Source organism: Notamacropus eugenii, chromosome 1 (assembly GCF_028372415.1).
Source record: "Notamacropus eugenii isolate mMacEug1 chromosome 1, mMacEug1.pri_v2, whole genome shotgun sequence".
In the NCBI taxonomy this organism is placed as follows: domain Eukaryota; kingdom Metazoa; phylum Chordata; class Mammalia; order Diprotodontia; family Macropodidae; genus Notamacropus; species Notamacropus eugenii.
In genome coordinates this window covers 435,964,965-435,986,585 of record NC_092872.1, presented here as the reverse complement: position 1 = coordinate 435,986,585, position 21,621 = coordinate 435,964,965, and the positions used below count along the sequence as shown (strand labels likewise).

General features: G+C 39.8%; 1 protein-coding gene across 1 annotated transcript in view; it reads left to right on the top strand.

Moving 5' to 3' along the window:
* ASTN2 (astrotactin 2) overlaps nucleotides 1–21,621 on the top strand; it is a 1,124,306-nt gene that overhangs the window by 1,080,530 nt on the left and 22,155 nt on the right. The window contains exons 21-22 of the mRNA XM_072631748.1: nucleotides 10,398–10,498; nucleotides 11,509–11,692. Coding sequence (XP_072487849.1) covers nucleotides 10,398–10,498; nucleotides 11,509–11,692 — 285 coding nt within the window. The remainder of the gene's footprint in view (nucleotides 1–10,397; nucleotides 10,499–11,508; nucleotides 11,693–21,621) is intronic.

The following is a 21,621-nucleotide window of genomic DNA, read 5'->3' as shown; positions in this document are numbered from 1 at the left end:
TGAGGTGTGTCTCAGAGCTGTTTTAATTTGCATTTCTCTCATTAATAGCAATTTAGAGCTTTTTTATATCACTATAGATAACTTTCATTACTTTGTATGAGAACTACCTTTCCTTTGATTATCTATTGAAGAATGGCTCTTACTTCTATAAATTTGACTCAGTTTTCTATATGTTTGAGAAATGGAGTCTTTATCAGAGAAACTCACTGTATTTTTTACAGTAATGATTACCAAATATGTATTTCCCTTCATCCTATTCATATTCTCTCTCTCCTCTCTCTCTCTCTCTCTCATTCTCTTTCTCTCTCAGAAGTGTTTTGCTTCTGATTTTTTCCCCTAAGCATAAGTTTCTATACCCAACTAACTTTTAAGGAATTATTTTTTTCAGTATAGTATTCCCTTTTTGAATCAATTCCAATGGGAGCAGTTAGGTAGTGTAGTGGGTAGAGCACCAGTGCAGGAGTCAGGAGGACCTGAGTTCAAATTTCACCTCAGACACTTGACACACTAGCTGGGTGACCTTGGGCAAGTCACTTAATCCCAATTGCCTCATCCTGGGTCATCTCCAGTCATCCTGATGAATATCTGGTCCCTGGATTCAGATGGCTCTAGAGGAGAAGTGAGTCTGGTGACCTTGCACAGCCCTCCCTCACTCAAAACAAAGGCAAGTGCAAGTCACGTCATTATTTCTCTCATGTCATTATTTCTCTGATGGCATGGTTTTCTTCAGCAACAAAGGATGAACACACAATTCCAATGAGAGTAAGGTCCATGTGCTCCACCCATCCCCACTTTTCCCATTTTCTTCTCCACTGTAAAATCCCTTCAGGTTTCTTTTATGTCAGATAATTTATCCCATTCTACCTCTGTTTTCTCCTTCTCCCAGTGCATTCTTCTTCCTTAATTTCATTTTTTAACTAATCATACAATCACATTCAATTCACACTTCTGCCTTCTGTATACTCCTAAATGCCCTAGTAATGAGAAAGTTTTGAGGAGTTATTAATATCATTTTCCCATGTAGGAATATCAACAGTTTAAATGTATTGAATCCCTATGATTTCTCTTTCCTGTTTATGTCTTTATGCTTCTTTTGCCTCTTGTATTTGAATGTCAGATTTTCTATTCAGGTCTCGTCTTTTCATGAGGAATACTTTAACATCCTTTATTTCATCAAATGTCCATTTTTTCCCCAAGAAGGATTATACTTAATTTTGTTGGCTAGGTGATTCTTGGTTGTAATACTAGCTCTTTTGCTCTCCAGAATATCATATTCCAAGCCTTCCAATCCTTTAATACAGAAGCTGCTAAATCTGGTGTTATTCTGGCTTTGGCACCACGATATTTGAATTGTTTCTTTTGGCTGCTTGTAGTATTTCTTCTTGATCTGAAAGGTCTGGAATTTCGCTATAATATCCTGGAAGTTTTCATTTTGGGATCTCTTTCAGGAGGGGTTTGGTGAATTCTTTCAATTTATATTTTCCCCTCTGGTTCTAGAATATCAGGGCAGTTTTACGTGATAATTTCTTGGAAGATGATGTCTAAGTTTTTTTTTTTTTAAATCATAACTTTCAAGTAGTCCAATAATTCTTAAATTATTTCTCCTGGTTCAATTTTTCAAAGTCAGTTGTTTTTCCAATGAGATATTTTCACAGTATCTTCTATTTTTTTATTGTTCTGATTTTGTTTGTTTCTTGATGTTTCATAAAACCATTAGCTTCTATTTGCTCAATTCTAACTTTTAAGGAATTATTTTCTTTTTCTTTTTCTTTTTTTTTTTTTTAGCTTTTAACATTTATTTTCACAAAATTTTGGGTTACAAATTTTCTCCCCTTTTATCCCCTCCCCCCCCAAACCCAAGCATTCTAATTGCCCCTGTGACCAATCTACTCTCTCTTCTCTCCTCCCTCTCTGCCCTTGTCTCCATCTTCTCTTTTGTCCTGTAGGGCCAGATAGCTTTCTTGACCCCTTAACCTGTATTTCTTATTTCCCAGTGGTAAGAACATTACATTTGATCCTAACACTTTTGAGTTCCCACTTCTTTAGCTCCCTCCCTCCCCACCCCTTCCCCTTGGAAGACAAGCAATTCAATATAGGCCAAATCTGTGTAGTTTTGCAAATGATTTCCATACTAGTTGTGTTGTATAGGACTAACTATATTTCCCTCCATCCTATCCTGTCCCCCATTACTTCTATTCTCTTATGATCCTTTCCCTCCCCATGAGTGTCGACCTCGGATTGCATTCTCCTCCCCATGCCCTCCCCTCCATCCTCCCCCCCAACCTGCTTGTGCCCCTGTCCTCCACTCTCCTGTATTATGAGATAGGTTTTCCTATCAAAATGAGTGTGCATTTTATTCTTTCCTTTAGTGGAATGTGATGGGATAGACCTCATGTTTTTCTCTTGCCTCCCCTCTTTATCCCTCCACTAATAAGTCTTTTGCTTGCCTCTTTTATGAGAGATAATTTGCCCCATTCAACTTCTCCCTTTCTCCTCCCAATATTTCTCTCTCACTGCTTGATTTCATTTTTTTTTTTAAGATATGATCCCATCCTCTTCAATTCACTCTGTGCACTCTGTCTCTATGTATGTGTGCATGTGTGCATGTGTGTGTGTGTGTGTACTCCCACCCAGTACCCAGATACTGAAATGTTTCAAGAGTTCCAAATATTGTCTTTCTATGTAGGAATGTAAACAGTTCAACTTTAGTAAGTCCCTTATGACTTCTCTTTGCTGTTCACCTTTTCATGGTTCTCTTCATTCTTGTGTTAGAAAGTCAAATTTTCTTTTCAACTCTGGTCTTTTCATCAAGAAAATTTGAAAATCCCCTATTTCATTGAAAGACCATTTTTTCTCCTAAAGTATTATACTCAGTTTTGCTGGGTAGGTGATTCTTGGTTTTAGTCCTAGTTCCTTTGACTTCTGGAATATCCTATTCCATTCCCTTCGATCCCTTAATGTAGAGGGTGCTAGATCTTGTGTTATCCTGATTGTATTTCCATAATACTTGAATTGTTTCTTTCTAGCTGCTTGCAATATTTTCTCTTTCACCTGGGAATTCTGGAATTTGGCCACAATGTTCCTAGGAGTTTCTCTTTTTGGATCTCTTTCATGTGGTGTTCTGCGGATTCCTTGAATATTTATTTTGCCCTCTGGTTCTAGAATCTCAGGGCAATTTTCCTTGATAATTTCATGGAAGATGATGTCTAGGCTCTTCTTTTGATCATGGTTTTCAAGTAGTCCCAGAATTTTTACATTGTCTCTCCTGATTCTATTTTCCAGGTCAGTTGTTTTTCCAATAAGATATTTCACATTATCTTCCATTTTTCCAATCTTCACGCTATGTTCTGTGATATCTGTCTTTCTCATAAAGTCCTTAGCGTCCATCTGTACCATTCCAGTTTTAAAAGATCTATTTTCTTCAGTGAGCTTTTGAATCTCCTTTTCCATTTGGCTAATTCTGTTTTTGAAAGCATTCTTCTCCTCATTGGCCTTTTGAACCTCTTTTGCCAATTGAGTTAGGCTAGTTTTCAAGGTGTTAATTTCTTCAACTTTTTTTGGGTCTCCTTTAGCAGGGAGCTGATCTGCTTTTCATGCTTTTCTTTCATCTCTCTCATTTCTCTTCCCAGTTTTTCCTCCACCTCTCTAACTTGATTTTCAAAATTCTTTTTGAGCTCTTCCATGGCCTGAGCCCATTGGGTGGGCTGGGACACAGGATCCTTGATTTCTGTGTCTTTGCCTGATGGTAAGCATTGTTCTTCCTCGTCAGAAAGGAATGGAGGAAGTGTCTTTTCTCCGAGAAAGTACCCTTCAATAGTTTTATTTCTTTTCCCTTTTCTTGGCATTCTCCCCAGCCAGTGGCTTGACCTCTGAATATTCTCCTCACACCCACCTCGCCTCCTGGTCCTCCCAGCCAGCGTTTGGGGACTGGGATTCAAATGCTGCTTCCAGCCTTAGGGCTTTTGGCGGGGGCAGGGCTGCTATTCAGTGTGAGAATTAAGTTCAGGTGGTCAGGTAGGGGCAGGGCCGCCTCTCAGGCTCTGTTCCCTCAGGGGGTTTATGCACAGACCTTCCACAATGGATCCAGGCTCCCACCCGCTTGGGGAGCCCCTGTCTGCAGCCGCCTCTCAGCTTCTATCTCCCGGGGGGGGCCGAGCCATGGGGGCACCCCACTCCCCTCTCGACCCGCCAAAGAGACTCTCTCACCGACCATCCTCACCTGTGGGTGGAGGGGCTTGTGCCGCCACTGGAGATCCCGTCTCTAAAGCCTGCTCGGATCTGTACCTCTTGGAGCCGCGGCCGCTGCAGGTCTGGGCTGGGCTCCGCGTCTGCAGCGCGACAGACATTTTGCGAGAGGTTTGCAGTTCCCTCTGTGGGTGGAGGGACCCGCGTGGCCGCAGGAGATCCCGTCCCCATAGCCCACTTGGATCTTTTCCTCACGGTGTCGCGGCCGCTGCAGGGCTGCCCTCTACTCCCAGTCCCAGCGCCCAGTCCGCAGCGCGAAGGACCCCCCGCGAGAGGTTTGCAGGTCTCTCCAGAACAGAAATCTCCCTCGCTCCAATATTCCGTGGCCTCTGGGTGCAGAATTCGCCGTAAGTTACTCCCCTCTAGCCGTTCTGTGGGTTGTGGGTTCGGAGCTATGTGTATGTGTGTCTTTCTACTCCGCCATCTTGGCTCCGCCCCGAATTATTTTCTTAAGTGCGCTTTTGTACTTCCTTTTTTTCCCCTTTGGCCAATTCTGCTTTTCAAGGCATCCCTCTCTTCATTGGATTTTTGTGCCTCTTTTAGTATTTGGCCTGTTCTGTTTTTTAAGATGTTATTTTCTTCAGTATATTTTGTGCCTCCTTTACCAATCTGTCAACTCCTTTTTTCATGATTTTCTTGCAACACTCATTTCTCATCCTAATTCTTCCTCTACCTCTCTTATTTATTTTTAAAATACTTTTTAAGGTCTTCCATGAATTTAAACCAATTCACATTTTTCTTTGAGGCTTTGGATACAGGAATTTTGACTTTGTTGTCTTCTTCTGAGCATGTGTTTTGAACTTCCTTGTCACCATAGTAACTTTCTATGATCAGAATTTTTTTTCTGTTTGCTCATTTTTCAGCCTATTTCTTGACTTTTAACTCTATGCTAAAGTGGATTCTGCATCTCAAATGGAAAAGACACTGTCCCCAGCTTCAGGTTTTTTGTGCAGGTTGTTTTCGAAGGTCATTCTGGAGTGCTGTAAATTTTTGACTCTTCCAAGTTGATATGTTCTAGGGAGAGGTGTGTTTACTACTCTCCTGTACTGTGCACTGGTTTTTGATTGACCATAAGCACTCTTTTCAACCATGGAACAGTTTACAGAGTCCCTCCTCCCCTGAGGTCACAAGCTGTGCTGTGCTAATGCTCCTCCTCACAGTGGGACTCAGACCCAAGACAGCTACCCAGATCCAATTATTTTTAATGCATCAGAATCATGGCCCTGGTGCCAGCAAAAGGACCCCTGTAAATCTTTCTGACATGTTGTCTGATCCCCTTAGAGGACTGGAAACTACCACTGGTGCCACTGATTCAGTTGCCTGGGGGCCAGCTCCTAGTTTGCTAGGGTCCAGTCTGTGCTGGCACAGCCTTCACAGGTGTATTCTCCTCTCTCACCCTAGTACAATAGACCTTTCCTTCCAACCCTCTAAGTTAGCTTGAGATGGAAAATTGTTTTACTCCATTTTTTATGGACTCTAGTGCTCTAGAATTTGTTCAGAATCATGATTTAAAGATATTTAGAGGGATTTGGAGGAGAGCTCAGATGAGTCCCTGCCTTCACTCCACCATCTTAGCTCTGCCTCCATAACTGTATTTTCTTTAGGAACTCTATCAATTCCTCTTAGCTTATAGGTAAGTCATTAACCCTGCAATAAATGGAGAATATACTGTGTTGAAGCTAAGGGCGTAGCACCAAAGTGAAATTAAAAGCATATGAATCTGCTTGTTCTGCCAATAGTACCATTGCTGATGTTTCTACAGGTCATTTGGAAGTCTATAAGTTGTTGTTCTCGGTGTGGTTGTCAAAATAGTCACTTCTAGCTGCCCAGAAATTCCTGTAGCTCCTCCTACCTGGGACTAGGATTATAAATTAATGGAATTTAGAGGCATCTGCTAATATTGCTCTGTAACTTTAGAGATGAACAAGTTGAGGTCCAGAAAAAAGAAACTTGCCCAAGGTCACACAAGTCAGAGAGTTAAAAAAAACTTTGGAGAACATTTAGGGCTACACTAATCCAAAGCATTAATGTGCTCTAAAACATCCCCAATATGTGCTCTTGCAGCATCTGCTTGCATAATTACAATAACAGGAACCTCAGTATCTTACAAGGCAGTTTATTCCATTGTCTCTGGTTTTTGTTTGATTGTTTGTTCTAAAGAAGTTCTACCTTATATCAAACTGAAATGGGCCTCAATGTTGCTTCCATTTATTGGCAAGATCCATTTTATTCATTCAATAAATATTTATGATATTGGGCATTTGCCTCGTCTATGATATTGTGCTGAGAGATGTGAGGATTCCAAAAAGTCGAATACAATTCTGCTTCTTGTGAAGACAAGACATAGTATATATACAAACATTAAATTTAGGGTAATAGAAAATAACATGAGAGTTATTGTGGGACATTTTATGGTGCAATGTGGCTTGTTCAGGCAGTGTGATATAATGGGAAGATGACTAGTTTGGTACTTTGTGGATTTCAAGCTTTATTCTTCTGAGTTATTTGTTTGGTTGGTTTTTATACCTTGGGTAAGGTAATGAATCTGCCCGAACACCAGCTTTCTGAGCTGTAAGATGAGGAGGCTGGATTAGATGACCTCTGAGGTGTATTTTTCTGATCCTAAGTCTTATGTTTTTAAGTAATAAATAGACACTAAATGGTCTCATTTCACCTGAAGACTTGAGCAGTCAGAAAAGGCTGTAAGACTTCCAGGGGAAGGCAGCCAGGCTGGGGAGGGGACTACAGACCATGCAAAACAAGGAAGAGACGATGGATCAGAGAACAGTTAGCCTGGCAAAAGGTTGATTTTAGGGAACAATGGGCAATAGGAAAAGTGTCTTTAAGTATTTCAAGGTCTGGTATGTAGAAGAGATAATGGATTTGTTTTCCTTGGTGCTATGTGTCAGAATGAGGAGTGATGAATAGAATCTTGACAAGCATATTCTATCTCAATTCAAGAAAACAAAATTTCCTCAAAAGTAGAGCTGCCTCAAAGTAAAGTAGGCTGCCTTGAGAAGGAGTTCCACATCACTTGAGGTCCTCAAGAAGAGGACTGACTCATCAATATAGTGAATATTTAATAAGTACCCACTATATGCTTGATCCTGCTCTAGGGAGTAGGGATACAACTACAAAGAATGAAACAACCCCTCCTTATAAGGGATTTCCATTTTAGTAGGGAAGATAAACACATCTCATCAGCACAGTTGTAGAGGGGAATCCTCCTCAGGCAGGAATGGAATTACATGATGTCTAAGGTCCTTTCCAACAGTTATATTTGATGAGTCTATGGATGATATAAGGCAGCTAAGTGACTCAGTAGATAGAACACTAGGCCCAGAGTTGGGAGGACCCAAGTCAAATTCAGCCTTAAACATTTATTAGCTGTGTGACCTTGGGTGAGTCATTTAACTTTGGTTAGCCTTAATCCACTGCAGAAGGAAATGGCAAACCACTCCAGTATCTTTGCCAAGAAAACTCCACAGACAGTATGGTCCATAGGGTCTCAAAAAGTTGGACATGACTGAACAACTGAACTACAAAATCAATGGATAATATGGCTTTTTAGCTAGGTTTTCAAGAACATAGATAAAAGAATTGGTGAGGAAGCTGTAGATGGGGAAACTAGCTTTTTGTTTTTAAGGACAAATGTTTATTTCACGTTCTGGGGAAAATGTTACCAATCTAGTATCTATTCTAGGAATATATCATTCATGTTAGGGATGGAGGTGGGTAAAATAAGTTTGAGAAGGAAAGAAAATGGAGTAAACATTTATTAAATATCTACCATATGCCAGGTACTGTGCTAAATGTTTTACAAATATTATCTGATTTGATCCTCACAAAAATGCTAGGAGGTAGGTGTTATTATTATCCTCACTTTACAATTGAGAAAATGTTAGCAGAGTTTAAGTGAATTGCCTCCAGGACCACACAACTAGTGAGTATTTGAAGCAGAATTTGAATTCAAGTCTTCCTGACCTTAGGTGCTATTCTCCATCAACCATTGTGAAGGACTTTGAAGGCCAAAATCAAAAGTTAAGACCTAGAAAGTTATTAAGGGGCCCCTGCAAGCTTTTCAACATAGTAGTTTTGTTGTGGTGGTGGTTTGTTTTTTTGTTTGTTCATTTTAATTTTTTCAAGTTTGATTTGAAAAGGCAAAGATCAGAGGTAAAATGGTATTGACTTATGGAGTCAGTTTCATTCAACTTAATTTGACAAAAAGAAATGGTTAATGTGTACTTTATGTAAGATTCTCAGAATGTCGTGACAAAAAAATAGAAAGAGATTACATTCTAATGGGGATTACTATGCAGAAGACATAGTCGTCATAATAGGAAAAAGTATATCAACAATGAGAATCAGGAAAGACCTCATGTAGTAGGCAACACCTAACCTGTACTTTGAGAGACTCTAGGGATTCTAAGAGGTGGAGGTGAGAGGAGATAGATTCCTAGACATGAAAGACCACTTGTACAAAGGCCCAAAGACTGAATGTCATAATTCAGAGAACAGCTAGCAAGCCAGTGTCAGTGCAGCAGAGGAATGCAGAAAGGGGAGGAAACTGAAATCAGACTGGAAAGGTAGGTGGGAAGCCAAATGATGGAAAACTTTAAATGCCATGGTTAGGAAGTCTGCATTTTATCTTAGAAGCAAAAGAAAAAATTGTAAATTTTAAAATTGGGATTCTGTGACCAGATATATGCTTTACAATATCAGTTTCTCTGTAGATGCTGGGTGGGGGAGTTGGAGACTAGAAACCAGGAGCCTAAGGAGGAAACTATTGTAATAGTCCAGGCAAGAGGTAATGAGGGTCTGAATTAGCATAGAAGTTGTATGAGTGGAGAGAAAGAGAGATTTAAGCCATGTTGTGGTTATTAGCTTGGTGGGTATTAGCCACTGATATGGGACTGAGGGAGTGAGAAGAGTCAAAGAAGACTCCAAGATTGCAAACCTGAGCAACTATGTGATGGCAATCAAAATAGGATCTTTTGCTGCTTTTGTTTGGGTATAATCAAGTGCCTGACTGAATCTTGTCTTTATCAATCAAAAGTCATTACTAGGAATAAAGCACAGAAACAAGTGTTTTCTTTAACTAGAAACAGTATATGTATTTGTATTGTTAATGTGATTAAAGATCTTCTCCACCCATTAATGGACCTGCCCTTTAAGGGGAGTTTGATTAGGGAAGATTTGTAGGAACACCCACAGCTTTTGTTAATGAGGCACTAGTTCTTAAGGGTTGAGATGGCCTCTGGCTCTAAAAAAAGGTATAAATACTCTGAGCATGAGGTTTTACTTTGGGACTTAGTTTTTGCAAGAAGGTTTGAGTCCCAGATGAGAACTCTGGGAAGCCTCTAAGGAAACCCCAGCTTTGAGAACTCAGATGTTGTGCTTCTCTCTCTGGTAACAGTGTTCAGACAGCTGTACCTGTCTGTTGAATTATGGTCAGGCAGAGGAAGCCATGTCTGTTGTTTACTTTGGGGCTTACTGACTGGAAGTGTTTGTTTGGCCAGAGGAGGACTCTGGGAAGCTGCTAAGGAGACCCCAGCTTTGAGAACCCAGGTGTTGTGCTTCCCTCTCAGGTAACAATGGTCAGACAGTGAGGTCCAATTGTTTGTTGAATTTGGGCAGAGGAAACCATATCTGTTGATCTTTTGATTTCTCTGTATTTTCTTTGAAATTCAGGGTGCTGACTCCCTGAACTAACTGAATGATATATGTAGTTTTAGTTAAAGGAATGAATCATATGCTTGATTAAAGTGATCGTTAACCCCTCAACAGCTGCCTTTCCTTTTACGAATGCAGATCTAACAACCTGTTGTAGGTCATCCCTGTCTATGTTGGGGTGCTTACTGATACAAACTAGAAGAAAGGCATTGTCATCCACACAAATGAGGAAGGTTGGAGAAGGTATGAATGTGCAGGGGAAGATGACTTCTGTTCCAGACATGAGTTTGAGTTGCCTCTAGGAAATTCAGGTGGAGATGTTCAACACATTTGATTGATGAGACTGGAGCTCAGGAGAATAGTCCAAGTTAGATATATAGATTTGCGATAGTCTGTATAAGAAGTTTTCTTCCTCACATGTCACCTAGAATGTAGGTGTTAAGTAAATAACAGTTAACTCATAACTGGTTTTCTTTTAGGTTTACCCTCTATGCTGTGGATACAAGAGGCCGACATTCAGAGCTGAGCACTGTTACGCTGAGGACAGCTTGCCCTCTGGTAGATGACAACAAAGCTGAGGGTAGGTGTTGGGCTGAATACCTAGTTCCATGAAGACATGTTCTCTATGACTTGAATCTTTCCCTTCTCCAAGGGAGTCACTTCATTGACTGAGATGAAAAAGGTGAAAAATGGGAGGCAAGGAGGACTGATGGGGAGTCTGGTGCAGTGGTTAGTGGCTGGACCTGCCATCAGGAAGTCCTAGCTTGTGACACTCATACTATGGGCAAATCTTTCCTTATTTACTACTCTTCCTTAGTTCATTCTTTGTATTTGTATCCGTAATGTCTAGCACAGGACCAACCATATATTGAGTGCCTGGTAAATATTGCATAAGCCCTAGTTTCCTCAACTATAAAATTAGCATAATAATAGCAGCATTATTTATCTATCTTATAGAGTTTTTGTGATACTCAAATGAGATATCTTTGATATTTGACAAACAATAACACCTAAGCCAGATCTTACTTAGGCAGATCTCTCACATTAAGTAGAGTTGTTTTTCAGTAATGTTCAATTCTTTATGAACCTATTTGGGGTTTCCTTGGCAAAGATACTGGAGCAGTTTGCCATTTTGTTCTCCAGTTTATCTTACAGGTGAGGAAACTGAGGCAAACAGGGTTAAGTGATTTGCTCAGGGTCACACAGCTAGTAAGTATCTGAGACCAGATTTGAACATAGGAAGACAAGTCTTCCTGACTTCAGTTCTGGTGTTCTCTCCACCATACCACCTAACTGCCTCTTAGGTAGATATATCAAGTTGCTAAACATTTGATAGAACCTAAAATATTTAGCCACCAACACAAAGTTTTCTAAATATCCAGATGTAACCTCTAAATCAAAGCTGATCCAAGTCAAAATGTAAAGGGTATTTTGCTTTACCAAAATTTTGGTTTATTGATTTAAATCCCTTTAGTCACCTGGAATTTGTTGGGGCTATGTTCACTGTTTGTTATCTCTGAAAAAACCTTTCTGTCTAGCTCCAATTCCCACAGTTCTCTTGTAAATCTACCTGTTTTGCCTTCTTTTCAGAGATAGCTGACAAAATCTACAACCTCTACAATGGCTATACCAGTGGCAAGGAGCAACAGACAGCTTACAACACCCTGATGGAAGTGTCAGCCTCGATGCTTTTCCGTGTCCAGCATCACTACAATTCTCACTATGAGAAGTTCGGGGACTTTGTCTGGCGGAGTGAGGATGAGCTGGGACCCAGGTAGGGGTGGGAGACTGTCAATCTCTGCCTTTTGGCATAAGACCCCCTCAGCTAAGGGCCTGGCAGGATGGTCTGGAAGGAATTTGGGTAGCATCCAACATGCTCAAATTGCACCGAACTAAAAGTGATTACTTTCCAATTATTTTAACTAGAAAGAGGAAAAGGCATGTACATGAACCCATAGTTTGATGGATATGACTTTGTCAAGGTGGGGCATAGTGGACTTTGATACTGAACTAGCTACCATATTGCACAGGGGATAATTACCCTAAATACTGGAGCTTTGGGGAACACAGGATGAGCTGGACAAATAATCTGACTCCCCATCAGTTTTCCTTACACTTTACCTCTAGATCTAATTCTGACCCCCAATACTAACTGAAGTGAGGAAGATGCCTCTTCCTGAGTTCAAATTTGGCCTCAGACATTTCCTAGATGTGTGACCCTGGGCGGGTCATTTAACCCTGTTTGCCTCAGTTTCCTCCTCTGTAAAATGAACTAGAGAAGGAAATGGTAAACCACTTCAGTATCTCAACAAATTCTAACTAGCCTGAGGCTCTGGTCTTATATTTTGGTTTCCCATTTAGCTTGGCTCCTGAGATTTTGACTTTCTGAAGACCACTTGGTACCAGTCTGACTTGGTTTTTCATCTCTATTTCCTCAACCCAGTTCTTCTATTCCCTCATTAGACAATGTCAGTAGTTTTAGGGTTTTTTTTTTTCATTGCTAAGGATAAAGTATGCTTAGGAGAAATAATACCAGATTTAGAGAAAGATAAATAGCCCAGAGTCTTTGAATATTATTAATGTGTCTTTAATAGAGAGAGAATAGACTCTTGGGAACTGACAGTTACCTGTCATCTTTGAGAGAGGAGAGATGAGGATTGAAAGTACTGCTGAGACTTGGACAATTAAGTGCCAACAGAGATCAAGTTTGTCGGGATTTGAATGCTACCTCTGCTACTGTTTACCTGAGTAACTTTGGGCAAATTCTTTTACCTCTCTAGGCTTATTTTCCTACCCTATAAAATGGCAGCCCTTTAAATTCCCTTCTAGTATTAAATCTCATGAATAGCTGGCACTGGGCATTCTTCCACCTACATGTTTGTTAAATCATCTAATGTTGTTGTCCTTTCCCTCAGTACAAAAGTCCAGTAGATAAAGATAAATGGTAAATTCAGGAGTAATCCTCTGTTTACATTTAACATAAGCTTATAACCGGGAATTTGTTGATGTAACAACTTGTGGTTTGATTACAGAATTTTCATGGCCATTAATAAATGAACTAATGTTTGGATCTCACAAGCATATGTGAATTTCACAAGCCTACTCAACACTTTAGAGGTGCTAAGAGCTGTGATCAAGACATAGACCTAATGCATAGCTTTGGGAGTTGATGTGTAAATAGAAACATAATTCGTAAAAGTTTTCAGTTAAAAAATATTTGTTGACTTGAGTTTGCTGATGATTCCCCACTGCAGATGGTGGAGATAACAAAATACTCTTCAGTTACTTGGAATCTTCAAAACAGCTTTGAGAAATAAGCCAACATTCGATAACTTCACTTTTACATTGAGGGAATTCAGTTCAATTCAAAACAACAAGCATTTATTAAGTATCTACTTATCTGCCATCCACTATGCTAGGCATTAGAGATGCAATGACAAAGCAAAATCCATTCTGTGTGGGTTGGGGGAGAGAGAGGAAGAAGAGGAGACAAATAAATACCAGGAAGTAAATATAAAGATTATCCAGAATAAATCCAAAGTAATTGCAGAAAATTGGACAAACCGCTACTAGAAGGAATCAGGAAGACCCATATAGGTGATATTAATTACTGACTCACTTGCCCAGAGTTATTCTAGAAACGAAAGGCATTTGTTTATTAATTTATTCTTTCTAAAATAAGAATATTTTAAAGATTGAATCCCCTTATCTCATCCAGGTTAGAAGTGTGGGGGCTCTTCAGAGGTCCGTCCCTCTAAATATCAGCATGGCAGATTTGGTTTGCTGTTCTTGCCAAGGACTATTTGTCCCTCTGTAAGCAACCTGATACCCCTCCCCCAATCTCATCCTTTCCTGGGGGCTCATCATATGAATGCTGAACTTAGCACAGACATCTTACCAGCATAGGCTGCAGAACTCTTGAACTCAAGAAATCCATTGTACTCAGCCTGCCCTGTAGCAGGATCATAGATATGTGTAATCATACCAGGTTCCATTTATCCTTACAGAAACCAATTAAGCATCTACTACTATGTGCCAAACACTGGGGATACAGGATGAATGATATTGTCTATGCCCTAAAGAGCCTTAAAGCATAAAGTAGGGCCAAGCCCAGCAGTACCCAGAGCCCCAGTCTGTGGCTTAGCCCACCATATCACCCTGACTATTGAAGAACCACTTTTCCAAGTTTTTAGTTTTTGGAATGAAGTAGAACTATGCAGTCAGACCTTCACAAATCACGAGGAAGGTAGCTTTTGTCTTTAGTGTTCCCATGTCTAGAGTTCCCTCCACTTTCCTCCACCCTCACCTCCAAGCCAGTGATTCCTTATTCCCCAGGTCTCTTCAGTCATAGACGAGAACGTCTGACAAACTCATTCAGTTTGAGTTGGTATACTCTAAATATAATATCTCTCCTAGGAAGTATTTGTATTTGAAAGCCAGACCTCAAGGACAGTGCCTATTCAGTGCCCAAAACCCAAAGGAAGGAAATGCTAATGGTGAAATTCCAGGCATCAGTGAGGATCTATTTTGACACACACACACACACACACACACACACACACACACACACACACACACACACACACACACACACGGGTAGGGAAAGGGGAAGTAGAATCCTCAAATCTTGGTTCAGGCTCCTATACATGTTGCATTGTATGAGATAGACCCAAAGCCTATTAGACAGCTCTGCTCTAAACTGTACTATCATATAATTTAGGGATGGAGAGGGTCCTGGAAAACCTCTCTTCCAACCCTCTAATCGTAAAAATGAGAAAACTAAGATTCCCAAAGTTAAGTGATCTACCCAAGGTCACACTTGTAACAAAGGCAGGATGCTATCCCAGGTGTTGTCTTGCATTCCCTTCCAGACATCTCCATAGAACCGATGAGGGTTTGGCTCCCTAAAAGGCAAAAGCTGGAACGTGGCCTAGCATTATGAACCTCTCCTTTCAGGGCCTGTCTTATCAGTATCTGGATTGTAATTTTTCCCCTCACATGAAAGGGAGGCTCACTGGGATAAAGGCATTGAGAAAGGCCAACAGACAGCAGATGGACAGATTAGCAGATAAAAACACTCTAAGTGAATCATCAAATCCACCATTTTAGAAATAGCCGGAAAAAAAAAAACAAAACTATTACTTTTACTGTGTTTTCCCACATTGCTCATTGGATACTCAGCAAAAGGTTTCCTCAAAGCTAAACCAGGGATCCATTCCTGACTCCAGCTTTACAACTTGTGAGAACAATTTATGACCTTCCAGGACGTCAATTTCCATTTGCTTGGTACTGGCCCTCCCACAGAGGCAGCCCAAGTTGGAGCTATCTATCTATCACTAGAGACTGACAATTTCAAAAACCATTGCAGAACGTGAGTGAGGTAGGTCATGAGAAGGAAATGTTCTCTCAAATAGGATTATAAATTTAGATCTGAAGTCACTTTAAAAGGCCATCTAATCCAATCCCTTAATTTTACAGATGACAAAACTGAGGTTTAAGTGACTTGCCCAGGTTCACATAGCTAGTGTCAGAAGTCAGATGTGAATCCAAGTCTAACTCTCTGTCTACTGTGTCACATTAAAGACTATAGACTGTCAAAGCTAAAAGGGGTTTCATAACATGGATCATAGAATGTCAGAGATAGAAGGCATCTTAGACAAGAGAAAATTGGAGACAAAAGATGTCTGAGAATAAAGAATATTAGAACATCATAATAGAGCTGGAAGAAATCTTAGAAATCATTTAGTCCAGCTCATTCATTTTAGAGAAGTCTGGAAAGGGACTTGCTTTTCTCACCTAGCCTGGGCTGAGTGTCCTACCAGTCCAGTGCTCTTTCTATTACACCGCAATAGAGATTGATATAAAATCACCTAGGAGATTGGGTAGACTCTATCAATCAATAGTTATTACAAAACATCTCTTATGTGCCAGTATCTTTTATAGAGAAAATCATGGGGTACACAATAAGGTAAATAACAATAAAGTCATATGTCTACAGCACTTAGGGCAGCTAGTTGGAGCAGTGGATAGAATGCTGGACCTGGAGTCAAGAAGACTTGAATTCAAATCTAGCCTCAGACACTTTTTAGCCGTGTGACTCTGGGCAAATCATTTAATTCTATTTGACTCATTTTCCTTCCTTTAAAATTATCTGGCGAATGAAATGGTAACCACTCCAGTATCTTTTCCAAGAACACTCCTCCCCCCATAAACGGAGTTGCAAAGATTTTGATATGAAATGAAAACGACTACATAACAACACATCACTTATACCCATTTATAAAGTACTTTTTTCAAGCCCTTTGAGGTAGATACCCACATTTTATAGATAGGGAAAATGAGACTAAGTCAACATTCATTTATAAAGTACCTACTATGTATCAGGCACTGGATACCAAGGATTCAAAGAAAGACAAAAAAAAGACAGTCCCTATTCTCCAAGAACTCATAGCCTAATGCGGGAGAGACATCAAGTGCCTTGCCCGCCATCACATAACTGATAAGTTGCCTAGCTGGGGCACAAACCTAGGTCTCCCAACTTTCAAATCCACTGTCCCTCTTAAGTATTTTATATTGAAAGTGCTCCCAGTTTGGCCAAAAACACATCTTAAATATTTGGTGATTCTAGCACTATGCTAAAATATTTTATTCAAACCAAGTATATTCCCTTCATCCTCAATCCTGCCCCTCTCCTACCTTCTTCCAGGGCTAGGCCATTTTTAGAGCAACATGGCTTGGGGGTGACCATTTACTGACGTAGGACCATAGTGATCTATGAAGATCTTGTAGGTGATTGAAAATCTTGAATCGAAAAATTAATTTTTATATTGTGAAAATGGTTTCACTTTTGTTTCTAGTCTAAATACAGAGTAAGTATTTATGTAGTCTCTACCCTAAGGATCTTAAAGCATAAAGTAGGTAGTGTTTTGTTCCTATAATTTAGCTGATTATGTGCATTACTTAAAAAGTCTTAGATGCTTACGATGCTGAGAAATTAAGTAACTTGACAGCTTCACATGGTCATTACATACCAGACATAGGACTCCAACTCAGTCTTTCCAAAGTTCAAGGCCAGCTCTCTACTCCTTGTACTAAGACTATAACTTGCCTATCTGCATTGGAAGAAGGAATTTCCTCACCATGAGTTCTCTATACCAAGGAAATCATAAATTCAAACACATATGTACACATAAGCATGTACATCTAGATAATAAATGTAATATCTGCATATATAATAGTGTGGGGGAACAGAGAAAGGAAAGTATAGACGTTTATGATAACTTTCCTCCCCTTACAGGCTATTAATACTAGGCCTTAGTAGGATCCTCTAAGAATCCCCATCTTTCTTTGAAGGTCATCTCAAGCAATGCTTCCTGCACTAGACTTTTCCCCATTCCCCTAGCTGCTAGTATAATGTCTCTCCCATGACATTACTTTGCACTGACTCTGTATATGTTTTCATGTTTACTTATATATGTACCTGTTGTCCCCCTCAATGAATACAAGCTCCCAAAAATATTTTTGTTTTCTCTCTTCCTTTTTTCTCTCTTTCTCTTTTTTGTTCTCTCTTACACCTATCATAGTGCCTGTCATAGAAGAGGTGCTTAATAAAGGATTGTTGATTGGTTGTTTGGTCAGTGTCAGATGTAGGGCAAAGTGAGATAGCTAAGATCCAAAGTCTATACTCATAGATCATAGGCCTTAGAGCTAAAAGGAATATTAGTGATGATCTAGCCCAATCCCTACCTTTTTTTAAAATACAAATGAGGAAACTGGGACCCAGAGAAATGAAGCTGTTTTCCTAAGGAAATGCAAGTGATACAGCAAGGATTTGAAACCAAGTCTTCCTGGGGAACCCCGAAGCCACTCTTTATACTTTACCATTTAGTCTTTAAAATTAGACCAGACTGAGAGTAAGCAGTGTGCTTTGTAGTGGACAGTGAAGAAGCCAGCCTGCCTCAAAGAGAATGCTTTGTGTGCTTGTGTCAGAAAGGTTGTGGGATCCTGAAAGCTCCACATGTCTGGTTCCAGTCAGGTCACTTGGCTGCTTGCGCAGTAAGATAATGTCAGACTAGGTCTCCTGACTCTCAGTCATGTTCCATACTACATGTGAAAAATAGTCCTACATGTGAAAAATAGGGGAAAAAAGTTGAAAAGACAAAGTAGAACCTAAACACAGAAGGGCTCAGAAGCTAAGCTGCAGAGTTAGTATCTGATGAGAAGGAAAGCAGGAATAAGGAAAGAAATTCAAGTAGATTACCTTGGCAACCTACATGATATGGATTGGGGCAAGAGGATGAGACAGGTGGCTGTTACAGAAATCTCCTTTTTCAGGTTATGAAGGCTCATATCGGGGCAACAACTGTGGGAATGGAGTTGAAAGAATAAATTCCAAAGGGAGAATGAATAAGAACATTGTGATGGTGACACTATAAGAAATGGAGAGGAAGGAATAAAAGACAATTCCAAGATATCTAGGCTGGAAAACTGGGAGTTTGATTGTACCTCTGATGGAAACTTGGAAAAGTTAGGAAGAAAAAAGGAAGTAGTTGGTTTTAGGGAAAGATATGACAAGTATAGTTTTAGATAGGTTGACTATGAGTGGATATCCATGGGACTATATTCTACCAAAGTTTAGATTTGGGGAAATACAGGTCTAAAGACAAAGGTTTAATAATTGTCTGCATGGTGGTATGGATAAAGCCATGAGAGTGGATGAGTTTACCATGGTCTCATAGATGAATTAATTCTGCTTCTCTTCAGTGCCAGGCACTGTGCTAATCACTGGAGATATAATGAAAGGCAAAGACAACTCTCAAAGAGTTCACAAGCTAATGAAGGAGACATGTAAACAGTTATGCACAAACAAGATAGATATAGGATCAACTGGGAATAATCCGCTGATAGAAGGCACTATTAATTAAGGGGGATTGGAAAGAACTTTCTGTAGAAGATGATACATTAGCTGGAAGGAAGAAAGCTAGGAGGTGGAATTGAAGAATGAGCATGGCAGTCATGGGGCAAAGCTAGTGAAAATACCCAGAGTCAGGAGGACAATGTAACAGAGTATATGAGGGAGGGGAGGGAATATTAGATGTAAGAATACTGGGGGCAAGGAGAAGCCCAAGATGGCAGAGAGAAGCCAGAAAGTTGCTCTCCCCAGTTTCCCTCAGAAACAATGTTAAATCAAGCTTCTAAAAGAATTCCAGAGCAACAGAATCCACAAAAAACAGAGTTAAGCCACTTTCTAATCCAAGATAACTTAGAAGGACTTCAGGAAAGGTCTGTCTCACTTGGGTAAAAGGAGAGTGCAGCTCACAGCAGGCAGCATTCAGGTAAGCCAGTGGAAAGCTCTTAGTCATAGTACAGATCAGCAACCAAGATCCTACTGCCCAAGGTCAGCAGGCCAGTAGCACATCAGGCCACCTGTGAGGCATCCAGACCCAGCACAGCAGCAAACTGCCAGCCTTGGAACCTGGGGTACAACAGGTGTGACTAGGCTGGGCTACCCTAATGCAGTAGGCAAACCATCAGTCCCAGAAGCCCCAGTGCAGAAAGTTGGTGACAAGATTCTGAGTCCCCAGTGCAAGAAGCTTGGGATAGTGTTCCCTGTACCCCAAGAGCAGAGTTCAACTTTTTAAAATGAGCAAAAAAGAAAATAAAAAGAGCCCTGATCACAGAAATCTACTCTGACAACAGGGAGGGTCAAAACATAAACTCAGAAGAAGACAACAATGTCAAAATGACTAATGTGAAGCCTCCAAGAGGAACATGAATTGGTATCAAATCCAAATGTCCTCTTGGAGAGCTCAAAAAGGATTTTTAAAATCAAGTAAGAGAGGAAAAGAAAAATTGGGGAATGAAATAGGAGTTATACAAGAGAATTGAGGGGGGGAACAAAAAGCTTGGAAAAGGAAACAAAAATTGGCCAAAGGAAACATCTCCTTAAAAAATAGGATTTGCTAAATTGGAAAAAATCCACTAAAGAATATAATTCCTTTAAAAATATAATTGGCCAAATGGAAAAGAAGGTACCAAAGCTAACTGAAAAAAATAATTCCTTAAAAATTGGGATTGGGCAAGTGGAAGCTAATGACACCATGAGACATCAAGAATCAATCCAACACAATCATTCTTTATGAAAAAAATAGATGAAAATGTAAAATGCCTTATCGGAAAAACAGCTGACCTGGAAAATAGATCCAGAAGAGATCATTTAAGAATTATTAGACTACCTGAAAGTAATGATAAAAAAAAAGAGCCTGGATAACATCTTTCCAGAAATTATATCCCAGATATCCTAGAACCTCATATCCTAGAACCAGAGGGTAAAATAGTCATTGAAATTCCACCAATCACCTCTTAAGAGAGATCCCAAAGTGAAAACTCCCAAGGAATATTGTTGCCTAATTAAAGAACTATCCGGTCAAGAAGAAAATACTACAAGAAGTCACAAAGAAACAATTCAAATATCAAGGAGACATAGGATTACACAGGACTTAGCAACTTCTACGTTAAAGGATCAGAATACTTAGAATATGATATTCCAGAAGGCAAAGAAGCTTGGTTTACAACTGAGAATCAACTACCCAGCAAAACTGAACATAATCTTTCAGGGGTAAAGATGGATATTCAATGAAATAGAGAACTTTGAAACGTTCTTGATGAAAAGACAAATGCTGAATAGGCAGTTTGATTTTCAAATATAAGACTCAAGAGAAGCATATAAAAGCAAAGAGAAAAGCAGGAAAAAAACAAGCACAGTATTCAATAAGGTTAAACAGTTTATGTCCTTATATGAGAAGATATCTTGTAACTCTTTAAGAACTGTATTTCTGTTAGGGCAGTGAGAAGAAGTATACAACAAAGGACGAACACACACACACTTAAACGGTATGAGTATAAGTTAATTTTGATGTGATGATAAAAAAATATTAAGCGGTGAAAAAAAAGGATTGTACTGGAAGAAGAGGAAAGGGGGAGGAAGAATGGGGAAAATTATGTCACATGAAGAGGCATGAAAAAGGGATGAGCATTGTTTGAACCTTACTCTCATTGTACTTGGCTCAAAGAGGGAATAACATACACACTCAGAGGGGTAAAGAAATTCATCTTGTCCTATAGGGAAGTAGGAGGGGAAGAGGAAAGAAAAGGTGGAGACTGATAAGGGAGGGCAGATTCAGGAGGCAGTGGTCAATAGCAAAAGACAGATGAGGAAGCACAGGGTGAAAGGAGAGGGAGAGAGGAGTGAGAAAGGGAAGAGAAAGAAGGAGAAGGAGAGGGGGGTATAAATGGGAAAAATAGGATGGAGGGAACTACACAGTTAATAATCATAACTGTGAATGTGAATGGGATGAACTCTCATATAAGAAAATGAGATAGCAGAGTGGATTAAAAAAGAGAATCGTACAATATCTTGTTTGTTAGAAATATATTTGAAGCATAGAGACACATGTGGAATAAAGGTAAAAGCCTGGGACAGAATATATTATGTTTCAGCTGAAGTTAAAAATGAAAAAGGCAGGGATAGCAATCCTGATCTCCAACAAAGCCAAAGCAAAAATAGATCTAATTAAAAGAGATAAAAAAGGAAACTACATCTTGCTAAAAAGTATCATAGACAATACAATAATATCAGTACTAAAGATATATGCACCAAGTGATATGGCATCCAAATTCTTAGAGTAGAATGTAAGTGAGTTA